The sequence below is a fragment of the Epinephelus fuscoguttatus genome, linkage group LG5 (genome assembly GCF_011397635.1).
Source record: "Epinephelus fuscoguttatus linkage group LG5, E.fuscoguttatus.final_Chr_v1".
Lineage (NCBI taxonomy): Eukaryota > Metazoa > Chordata > Actinopteri > Perciformes > Serranidae > Epinephelus > Epinephelus fuscoguttatus.
In genome coordinates this window covers 5,019,641-5,031,724 of record NC_064756.1, presented here as the reverse complement: position 1 = coordinate 5,031,724, position 12,084 = coordinate 5,019,641, and the positions used below count along the sequence as shown (strand labels likewise).

Below are 12,084 nucleotides of genomic sequence, written 5' to 3'. Positions count from 1 at the left end.
TGACCGCAGTAAGTGTTTGTTCATCTTCAGAGAGCTGTGTTCTGCTCAGGGTGGAAAATCCTCTGAAGCAGCATTTGATCTGAAGTAGGCGACTCAGTGTTTAACCTAGAAAATAAATAAAGAATCTTAGTCCTGTGAAATGTGAACCAAACGGACTGCAGCCAGTAACTTGTATGTGATAAGAAACCGACTGATTCGATCAAACCCTGACTGTAACGACGTCTTTCATTTCCCCTGCAGCTCCGTCCTTCATGAAGAGTATCTTCAGTCCCATCTTCCTGCTGAGCCTCATCACCATGTGTGTGACCCAGCTGCGTCTCATCTTCTACATGGGCGCCATGAACACCATCCTGGAGTCCCTGACGGACGGAGACCTCGGCACAGGTGTGTGTTGTTGCTAGCATGTTGTGGATTAAACTGTAGGTGCAAACACAGGTGGCGTTCAGGGAGTGGTTGTATTTATCTTTCCCGTCTGACCACAGATATTCAGTCAACTGTGTCGCAGTGGATGTTCTTCTGTATGTTCGCTCTCTGCTGCGCTCTGACACCTAACAATCACCTCTCAGCTGCTCTCCGCTTGGTCTTAACTCAGCTCCGTCTTTCCTTTTTGCGTTTGTTTCTCTTTCCTCGTCATGCTGGCTTCTTGCTGCTGCTGCAGTGGAAAAGATGCACGTGGGTAAGAGACTTCAGGCTTAACTTAGCAAAGATCTAACCACCTACACTCCTCCGCCCTTCCCCTTCGCTGTCTGTCCACCTTGTGTTTGCTTGTGTCGACGTGCATCGCCCTCCAAACTCATTTCACGTGATGAACTTCAGCATATAAAAACAATAAAATAACTGTTCGCACTGTCGTTTCTCTCTCAGTGAGCGTCTACACGTCCATCTTTGGCGTGCTCCAGCTTCTGTGTCTGGTCACCTCTCCTGTGATCGGCTACGTCATGGACTGGAGGCTCAAAGACTGCGAGGATGAGAATGACAAGTGTGCCAAGAGGTGAGGATGCACACATGAACACGCTCAGAGGAGAAGAAGAGGAAAAAGCATCAAAGCCTGACTCTGTTTTATTGTTCTCTGTTCTCTCAGGGAGCCTGGTCAACCAAGTCGCCCCAGCAAACAGATCCAGAAGATCGTCAACGCCACCAGAGCCTTCATCTTCACCAACCTGCTCCTGGTTGGCTTTGGAGTCACCTGCATCGTCCCCAGCCTGCCGCTTCAGGTACACAAACACACACACGAACTATATGAATTCTTTAAAGCTTTAAAGTGATGCACATGTGCAGCTGGAGCCCCGAGTCTGCAACACTGCAGAGAAAGAAAGAGATGAAGAGACGAACACGATGTTCAAACAGGAAACCCTCACATGGCAATGCAGCTCCTGACATCACAAAGTGCTTCACTGACACCTACTGGACAAAAGAGTCACTGCATGTTTTTACTCAGGCTGAGTCTCATTTGTCAAACATGAAATGTTTCTCAGTGAGGACGAACCGGCTGTGACCTCAACAAGTACTTAATTAAAAATAATGTTTCTTCACTTTTCTCCTCCTCCTCCTCCTCAGATTCTGTCCTTCATCCTGCACACCATCGTCAGAGGCTTCATCCACTCGGCCGTCGGAGGCCTCTACGCTGCTGTGTAAGTGTCAACGTGTTGAAAAGATACTGTGTGGTCCCTGTATACCATGAGATATACCGTTTACTAACTACACAACATGGCCAAAAGTATGTAGACACACAAACATTAATAATAACAATAATAATAATAATAAACTTATTTAAAACAAAGTGTTTTACAAATTAAAAAATGGCAGACTGATAAAAAATATTTAAAAATAGTTTGAAAGTTAAATATGACAGAGTAAAATAAGTAAAATTAAACAAAATAGAATGAATAAAATTATTTAAAAAAATAAGAGAATACCTTTGAATATAAGCAGGTTTCAAGAAATGACTAGCGGATTAGGTTCAGGTCTCAGACCATTCAGTGATTTGAAATTAAATTCAAATCCTTTTCATTGTCATTGTAAATAAACACAAATGGAGCCGATTATAAAAGTAATAAAGGAGGAGATTAGATATCATTTATTCATACTCTACACACACACACACACACAGACACACACACACACAGGCAGGGCCAACATGTGCCGTGAACATAAAATAAGTTAAAATTATTGCACATAAAATAAATAAATGAAAAAGTTATTACACACAATGTTAGAATAAATATTAAACATTACTGGCGGTGTGATTTCAGTGCAGCAGGATAAGGTGCCTGCTAGTCTGATCCCCCGTCACCCTTGTGGGCCTTTTCCATTGTCACTTTTAGCCACGCTGAGTCAAGCTATACCCGAGTTGATTTGCGTTTCCATTATCAGTTTAGACGCGCCACGCCAGGCCGAGCTGCACCAGAGATGGACCTCCTTCAGAGTATTTCCTGATCCTGAACAGCAGTTTTGTGTGAAAGGAATTAAAGGCCTGTCCCAAATATGGGCCTGTTGATTATAGTGATTTAAACAAATAATACCCTGGCCTATTATTTTAAGTTTTACAGTAATCTATGGCAGATTTTTGCCAAATGACTAAATTAATTAGCTGGATCGCTAACACAGATAGCATCTAAAGAAATGGTCATTTATGAGCGTGTTAGCATGCCTCCCCTAAACTGCTGCCACAAAGTTGTAAGCACATTATTGGCTAAAAAAATCCTTATGTTCTGTAATATTGAGATTTTTCGCCTTGGTCTGAACCCTGAAACAGTTTACAAAAAGTATGTCAATAGTGTCCACGTACTTTTGGCCATATAACTGAATCACATCACCACGGAGCTGATGTTTAAAACTCAAATACCACCTCAGGTTAGTTATGAAACCTGTTTGTCCCTTGCAGGTACCCGTCCTCTCAGTTTGGCAGCCTGACAGGCATGCAGTCTCTGATCAGCGCTCTGTTCGCCCTGCTGCAGCAGCCTCTCTTCATGGCCATGGTGGGGCCGCTGGACGGAGACCCTCTCTGGGTAAGACGACACACACATATGGACGTTAGCTTACACGAGTAACGGAGCGAGCGCTGTGGGGAGTATTTAGATTTCTGTCTGACCCTGATGTCGTCCTCAGGTGAACGTGGGCCTGCTGGCGCTGAGCATGCTGGGATTCTGCCTCCCCATGTACCTGCTGTGCCACAGCCGCCACCTCCAGCGCCTGAGGGACGAGCGCGACGAGGATCCCAAGATCTACGTCAAGATCAACGAAGACAGCAAGCCCGAGGCCTACGTCTAGACCGTGAAGAAGAAGGGTGATCTTTTAAAAAACCTGACGAGGACAGAGAGAGGAGAGGTGAGAGGTGATGGCGGAGGGCACCTCTCAGCTCGTCTGCATTCAGACGACTTACGATATTTCATACTGTACACCACTGTGACACCCTGTCTCACCCTCTCTGATGATAGACACTGTGAGAGACCTGACACACACACACACACACACACACACACACACACACGCACACACACACAGCTCCCACTTCTTTGACTGCAGCTGAGGAGAAACGGGAGAAAGAAGCAATGATGGACTTTTTACGTCTCCCTGAGTGACTCCTCTGCACACCCTCTCATATCCGTCACTGATTGGTCGACTGGTTTCACCCTCTGCCAGTCCAACGTAAAAAAAAAAAAAAAAAGAAAACACAGAAGAAGAAGATGCCAGCCAATGGAAAGCCACAACGAAGAGGAAACAGATGTTAAAAAAAAAAAAAACAATCTCAGTGACATTGTGTTTTTAAAGCCACTTCACAGAAACTGACTTGTGACCTTAAGAACACAAACAGCCGTAACCATGACGACCTTTGCTGTCCGATTGGTCCAGGTTTGTCAGAGATGCGGTTCATGTCATCTCTGTCACACAGCGCAAGCCTGTGTCTAACAGGGCTGCTTGGCGTCTGGGCTTAAATGTCTTTTGGGAGAGAAACACACACACACACACACACACACACACACACACACACACTTGGTCGTGGCATCTCTGCTTCCTCTCGTGCTCGAGGGCATTAACTGAATCCACAGACAGCAGTATTGGTAGCAGCTCAGATTGAAACCATGGCATGATGCACACATGAGTTAGTCAAGAAACCACTGCAGCATCTCTGCGTGTGTGTGTCACGTAACGCAGTGTGTGTGGGGGTTAGATCCTGCATGACGCCAGAGACTGTGCTGGTCCCGTATTACAGTTTCACTCAGTCACCAGTGCAGGAAGTCATCCTCAACATGCCATGTGTGTTTTTATTTTTTTTATTTTAGCTCATATTACTTTTATGTATGAAATATGTAACCTTTTATTTTAAATGTATTTCCTTGCAATATGATCGCTGATGTTAAATCTATTCCGCTCGCTACACACTCATGAATTTGGAGTCTTGATTCGTTGCAGCAATAAGTGCTTCTGGGACGTGCTGGGCAACACACACACACACACACACACACACACACACACACAGAGGCAGACGTGTCATCTTCTAAACTGTATTTCTTCATCATAAGGTGCTAGCTTAATCACAAAATGTTTTGCTTTAAGAGGCAGTCCAGGTCGTTTTACCACAAAGGCAACAGATTGCCGTCAAATTCCTCACCAGAGCTTTTTCTGTAACCGATGACACAGTGGATTCCAAAGAATCAGTCAGGTCGCCGCTTCACGTGGCCGCTTTGCTTTTGGCTTCTTATCAGTTTTGTGGTAATTCTGCACCGTAACACAAAGCAGCCGCAGCCGCAGCAGCAGCAGCTCTGGGAAACTTGAATCACCTCTTACAAACACAAAGGGAGATTTGTTGAAGGTAGCAGGCTGATGAACACACACTCAACACAGACTCAACACACACAATAAGGAGTCTCTGTGAAGCCCAGAGGAGGAGCACAGAGTGTGTAGAACACGATACAGGGAGATAAAGATATCTGTTTGAGTCAACCTGCTGTCTTCAGATGCCATACAGAGAGTCTCCTCAGATATTTCCTGCCTGGCAGTAACTCACAGAGGCACTTCCAAAGACAGCCATGACCCTCACAGTGCCTCTCTATGTGTACAGAAGATGGGCGGGGTGGATCCAGGCAGGATGTGGCGCACCCAGTCCCTCTCTCCCTCCATCTATCCAACCACCTTTCACTTTCATCCACCCATCCGTCCGCAAACACACAATGAAATGTTTACTGACGACAGGTGACCGAGCTGAGAGACGAGCCTCTGCTGCCACGAGTTGCTCCCAGAGAGTGACTGAGAAACGAATGGCACATGATGCACTTTAGACCCCCTTAGACATGGACCTCAGGCGTGTATTTCTGAAACGGCCCCGCCCGCACTGTCTCGTACACGCAGTGCATGGCTGCTTGCTTGCGGTGCATGATGCAGAGAATGTAAACTCAGAGCTTCAGATGTAGATTTTTTAAATTCAGAACGTGGGAACGGAGAGATGCTGTTATTTTTTTATGCTCAGATTAAAATCTATAGCTTCACATGTTCATCGTATGGCCTTGATGTGCACGCATGGTGCGGCAGAGTCTTGTCTCTCAGCTCGGGACCAATCACATGTTAGACAGATCCTTATTAAACTGCATGAGCAAAGAGAATTGTTCGGAGTTATTTAATCATGTTTAGTTAGACGACAGATGTGACGAAGCTTTTGTGAAGAAAAAAGTGTTTGCATTCACATTTGTACATTTGCAGAACAAAGTAATGAATCCTCACACAATACCAGCGCTCTTTAACCACTTTGTGTTCATAGATCCTCGCCAGACACCAAAGTCTAGCACCAAACATTTTCAGTAAACCTCCACAGACCGTACGCAGGGGTTCTTTACATTCTTTTACATTTCCTTATTATTTTCTAAGGAACTTTGTTGAATTTCTGTGTCCATTGTTGTGTCTCCAAAGTGCAAAACTTGTGTACTTAACAAATCTCAATCCATCCATTTTCCATCGCTTACCCAGGTCTGGGTTCAGTGGCAGCAGACTCTGTTAGGTATCCCAGCTTTTTGTCAGTTGTCAGTCTTTATTGTGCACAAGCCACACGCAGACGCTGATTGTTTTTGCACTATTATTCCTTAATAAGTGGAGGAAATTCTCACACACTCAAATGTTCCACATGTTGTTTCTAAACACCAGTTTTGTTCCTGAGAGATACGACAATGTGACTTATGTTTGTACATTTCAACGACAGAAATGTACAACGGTAAATGTAGCGTCACAGATCTTTAAAGGTGAAGTGTGTAAGATTTAGGGGGATTCGGTGGCGTCTAGCGGAGAATCGCAGATTTCAACCAGCTAAAACTTCTCCTGGTTAGAATTCCTTCAGTGTTCATTGTTCAGGAAGTTTTTGCCAGGAGCTGAATTATCCACAGAGGTCTCTTCTTCTCCAGAACAAACAGACCAGCTGATTTAAACCGATGAAAACACAAAATAAATAAGTTTCACGTTGCAAATCAGTGTATCTCCTACGAAGTTCCGATGCTAGCCTTTTTTCTCCGATAAAGTAAGCACTGAATGTTCAGTAACTTTTTACCTTGAGCTAAATTATTGCAGAGGTCTCTTCCTCTCTTAAACAATCATTTATAAACACTGTGTACGCACAAAACGAGGCCTGAAAGAGGTGTACGTCACCCCGAACAGAAAATTTGCGATCTATAAAGACAGACTTGCGGGGCGGGGTTATGGCGCTAACCTAGGCACACGCAATTTGGATGAGCTCTTGGTGATTGAATTTTCAGTTAAGTAATATTTTTTGTAGGAGACAAAACTTGTATCATGCGGTCGAAAAAGCCAAATATCGAGTTTAGAACGGACTCTGTCGAGGAGGACGACGAGGTGGATACTAGTAGCCATGCTAGCGCTAGCTCACCAGGAACTAGCCCGAACTGACACCTTGAAAAGGCAGGTGACGAAGATATTTTAAAGGTGGATGTTATGCAAAAACTTGACTTGATGTGAAGTGACTTCGCCACCAAAATCGAAGCTACCCAGCTGTGCGCAGTCCAGTTAAACCTCTGCACCAAGAGTCATCATTACGAAGTTTTTAAACCTCCAAGATAAAAACTTGATGGGAGAAACTTTGACCCATGCTTATGGACATTTTGGAGACGCAAAATTGGCGATGCAGATGGTGAGGTGGAAGCCTCATTGTGGAAATACTTGTTGGCCCACGCCATTTTTGGCTTCTGTCTGTACGAACATTTGTTTTATAAATGAGACCTCAGGTGATTTAAACGGCTAGAAACACTGAATGAAGGAGTTTCAAGTTGCAAATAAGTGTAACTCTGGCGCTAACTGTGGTGGGCTACGCAAAAACAGGAATTGCAGTCAGTGTTTGGTTTGTCCCTTCTGGGCTACCGTAGAAACATGGTGGTGCAACATGGCGGCCTCCGTGGATAAGGACCCGCTCCCTATGTAGATATAAACAGCTCATTCTAAGGTAACAAAAAGAAAACAGTTCTTATTTTCACGTGATGACATACTTATTATTTTATATTCCATTGCTGCCAATATGTCCCCCGTAAGTCCAACACACTGGACCTTTAAGTACAAGTGTATCTTTTTGTTTTCACTTCACAGAACCTTGTTCACATTTGCCATTCTTATTAAACACGTTAATTGTACTCCACAGAGTGTACCTCGTAGCGTGCTGGTGTGTCCTGTCACTAACACTCTGTCTTTACGTGCTGTAAAGACGACACACAGGCACAGACACACTCTGAGGCAGTACTTTACTCCAGCACCATGAATGTGGGTGATGAAGGACACTGATTTTTAATTCGCCTGGTAGCCCACTGTGAACTCACTCTGCTGCGTAACGTGACTCGTTACAGACTGTTTTCTGTGAGTTGAAGTCACGTGTGACGACATGTGGTATCTGAGCGTGGGCGTGTGAGCGGTGAGTGACCAGGTGAACGCTTCATTTCCTCAAAACCAATCAGCACTTTCCTTCACTGCCGTACCTTAAACACCTCCCCCTCCTTAACGCCATCACCCTCCCTGTCTTACCTTCGCTTCATAGGAGTTCAGCAGTAGTTTGGTTTATTGATCGATGTATTGATTAACTGTGTGTCCTCTGAAGATGAATCCTAGCGTCAGCTCATGCTCACGAGTGTTTTTATGGTTTTATGTGATGATAGGAAATGGGAATAATTTTAGCTCCACACCTTGTTCCCCTCCCCTGGCATGTGTATTGTTTCTACCCAACATGCTCCAGTTAAGTTTTACTGTCTTTATTAAGCTTGTTTTTTTTCCTCTGATGTTTACAATTGTGTATTTTCATGGTCTTATATTGTATATTTGGTTTCCTTTGTCTTGTACCACAGTATAGCCATTGTCATTGACATTTCGAGTCACGTTGTTTCAGCTGAAAGAAAAAAAAAAAAGGCAGATCAGTATATGAAACAAAATAAACACAATCATTTCTACAGATGTGTCTCTTTTTTCTAACGGCAGAAATGATCAATGTGCAGGTGTAGATGTTGTAGAGCAGGGATGTACAAATGCTTTTAATGGGGGCAGCTGCTTCTCACATCATGTGGGTTATTAAAAGTGTAGTAAAGTATTATTTCCCTCTGCTTCTTTACACTACCTAGCAGGAAATGTTTTTGTTAGGTAGCTGTTTGTTTGGTTACCATATACTTTATGAAAACTCATTAGGGATTGATCGTTATTTATAGGGGGTGGGGTAAAAATCGGGAAGGCACGTCAAATAATTTCGCAAAATGACATCATTTATCACAGCCAGACACTGAAAGAACAGAAATCACCCTTGGATTTTCAAAATTCTGGTGGTCCTTTGACACATCGTGTGCAATGAACACTTCCGTCAGAAAAAAACACAACAAATCTGATTTTAATACAGTGAATATTTCATCAAAATCAAATGATTTATTTAATGTCTCATTTAAAATTAGGCCAAAAATTTACTGTTTGCACGAACTAACCAGCAGCAGTGAAAAAACCAGACTTTAACTTTTAACTTTCAAACATCAAAGGTGAAGTTTTAAAAATCTAATAACTAACTAGTCCATACCCACTGAGTGCACAGTTGCCCACGTACAGTTTCACATGGTGTGTGTTTGGGATACAGGTCATAGGAAATTGCAGATTAAATAGTCAACTGAAGCCATTAAGAAGAGCAATGTATTCAGACAGAGTGTTTGTGGATTTGATAGTACGATTGCTTTATTGAAAGTACAGTAGTACCATTGCCAATAGTGGGATAGTTAGTGGGCTAAAACTGTACATTAGTAGTTGAGGTAGCACGTTGAAAGGCAGATAGTTAAAGTGTTAATATGTGGGGGCGCACTGGTAGTTCACATGGGAAAGGTGCGGCTAGACCTTGTTGCAGCAGCATACCATACCATGACTTAGTCATAGCAAACATTAGAAAACAACACCAACATTGGTCCACAGGGGGAGCCACAGCGATCGGTCGCATTTTAGCCATTTTGAAGCATTTTTCTGTTGTTATAGCGCCACCCAGTTGCCAATTAGAGTTAAATTTCTCCAGTCACCTTGAGGCGTCCTGTTCTACATATCTACCAAGTTTAGTAAAAATCCATATGGCGGTTAGGCCTAGATAAGAAATGAGCTCTCTAGCGCCCCCATTTTGTTTGATGGGGTCAATAATGGAGGGGTCCCCTCAGATTATGTGTGGTCATATGCCTACAAATTTGCGTGGTGATGGGTGAAACCCTTGAGATGTTCTACACCTTTATGTGATGAGCCACGCCCTCCGCAATATTCATTGCCTTATAGAAGCTCAGTTTTAGGAAGTTTTCCAACTTTTGCCAAGAGGGAACTTTAGATATTGCTCCCTAGATTATGTTCACCCAGTTTCATGCAGATCGCTCAAACTTCCTAGGAAGAGATCCATTTGAAGTGTTTTTCAAAAAATTCAAAATGGCGGAAAATCTATATAAGCGGAAGTTATGGGTTCTTGAGTTTGCAATTTCAATGGGTTGCTATAGCGCCCCCCTTTGGCCAATTGATGTAATATTGCTTCATTGGCATCCTCCCATGACCCTCTACCACTGTGCCAAATTTCACATGGATTGACCAAGTCAGTGAGGAGAAAAACGTGGAACAGACACACAGACAGAGTTTTCGTCATTATATAGTAAGGTATTTATCAAAATAGTCGCCACTTAATATTCTGTCTGCTGGCTCAATGATTAATTGGCTAATCAGAATCAGAATCAGAATCAGAAATACTTTATAGATCACCGACAGGAAATTGTGATTCGTTACAGTTGCTTCAATGTAAAGAATAGAAAATTATAAGTGTCAATAGAAGTATGTAAATATAAAGCAATAAATAAAATAAAATAGAAATGGAAATGTACATTAAAATAAAAAAATATAATGTGCATTAATGCACAGTGTTTAACACAAGTACTTATGACATAAAACTATTAAAAATAAAATATAAGATATATATGTCGTCACTAATTATTTCAGCTGCGCCTGTGTAAACTGTGCGATGAACGCTTCTGTCAAAAAAACAAAACAAAAAACAAATTCATCAAAATCACTTTATTTTATGTCTCGTTTAAAAACAATTGGCCAAAACTAAAGTGTTACAGAGGCTTTTCTCAACTCCAGGATTTTGTCTTCAACTTTTAACTTTTAAACATTAAATGTTAAGTGTTATTTGGGGCCACATGTCTCATATTTTTAAAGACATGCCACAGGGCCCCAGGGACTGTGGATACACTGCTGTAGAGGAGGGACAGTACTGTCTCAGAGCAGCAGGGGCCACACTCTCACCGATACTCTGAGGCTGACAGTCATGGTATGTGGGGTCAAATAGAGAAGAAGTATCTGTGTGAGACGAGTGTGAGAACAAACCTGTTGAACAACAGCAGCCACGCAGAGTCTCCACCTCAGTGTTTAAATCACAGAGGAACATCTGTCCTGAGTGGATCTGAACTGTCTGAGGTGTCAGAAACAGGTCGGACCAGCGCTGACAGTTTCTCCCTGGACTGGTTTACACACACACACACACACACACACACACACACACACACACACACACACACACACCCTACTCCACCCTCTGACAGCACAAAGACATGTACACTGTCCTTGTGCACTAACTGATGCTCACTGAGCTGTGAGCGTCATTAACCCTTTCACACACAGTCATCACCACAGAGCAGAGCTACTTAAAGGTCACTACAGTGGACCTGAATGCATCATGCCACACACTGCCACCCTCTGGCCAGGTGTTGTATGTGCATCTTGACATTCCTTCTATAAGAGGAGACTCTGCAGGTTAATAACATGTTGAAACACCAAGTAACATCTAAGGAGAAATTTGTTTTGATTTTATGTTGGGAGGAAATTATAATTAATTATATGTCCACTACACTGGATCATCATGCTTTGCTTTTGGTTTTAAATCAAAAAAATATATATATTTTTGCAGAAAATGAACAGAATATACAGTTAAACATGGGGAGGTGTGTGTGTGTGAGGATGAGGAGTCAAGAGGAAGGTTCACTGCTTTTTGCATTTCATCAAACAGTATTATAGGTGATATGTCATCACCTCTCTTTGCCCCCTTCACACTTTAACTGCCCCATCTAATAAAGGCAAAAAGCCCACAATATATATGTAGAAATAAATAAATGAATAAAAATGTGAATGCATGCTGTGCACCCAAGTGAACATGTGAAAAACTACACAAAAAATAACTTTAAAAAACTTTTTTCATGCCTAAAGAAGAATAAAAGCATGTATATTATTTTTCTAATAATAATAATAATAATAATAACAATAATTATTATTATTATAAAAAATATAATATTATATCATACTATATATTGTACATAAAAATAATATATTATGTAAAAATGATCATAATTGTTACTAACAATAATTGTTAAATAAATTAATATCAATTATTAATAATATTAATTAATTTATAATTTTATTCATGATGACTCACTTTAATTTAAGTATTTCTAAATTGAAAATTAATAATAATGATAATAATAATAATAATAATAGTAGTAGTAATTTAGAATAATAATAATTTATAATAATAGTATTAATAATATTTAAAATATGTTCATA

The 12,084-nt window shown here is 41.7% G+C and overlaps 1 protein-coding gene across 2 annotated transcripts in view; it reads left to right on the top strand.

The window, feature by feature from the left end:
• LOC125889160 (large neutral amino acids transporter small subunit 4-like) overlaps positions 1–8,428 on the top strand; it is a 133,141-nt gene extending 124,713 nt beyond the window's left edge. For both annotated transcript variants that reach the window (XM_049576921.1, XM_049576920.1), the window contains exons 9-14: positions 241–384; positions 865–991; positions 1,082–1,214; positions 1,558–1,631; positions 2,885–3,008; positions 3,109–8,428. In XM_049576921.1, the coding sequence (XP_049432878.1) occupies positions 241–384; positions 865–991; positions 1,082–1,214; positions 1,558–1,631; positions 2,885–3,008; positions 3,109–3,270 (764 nt within the window). In that variant the 3' untranslated portion in view covers positions 3,271–8,428. The remainder of the gene's footprint in view (positions 1–240; positions 385–864; positions 992–1,081; positions 1,215–1,557; positions 1,632–2,884; positions 3,009–3,108) is intronic.
• Positions 8,429–12,084: the final 3,656 nt, after the last annotated feature.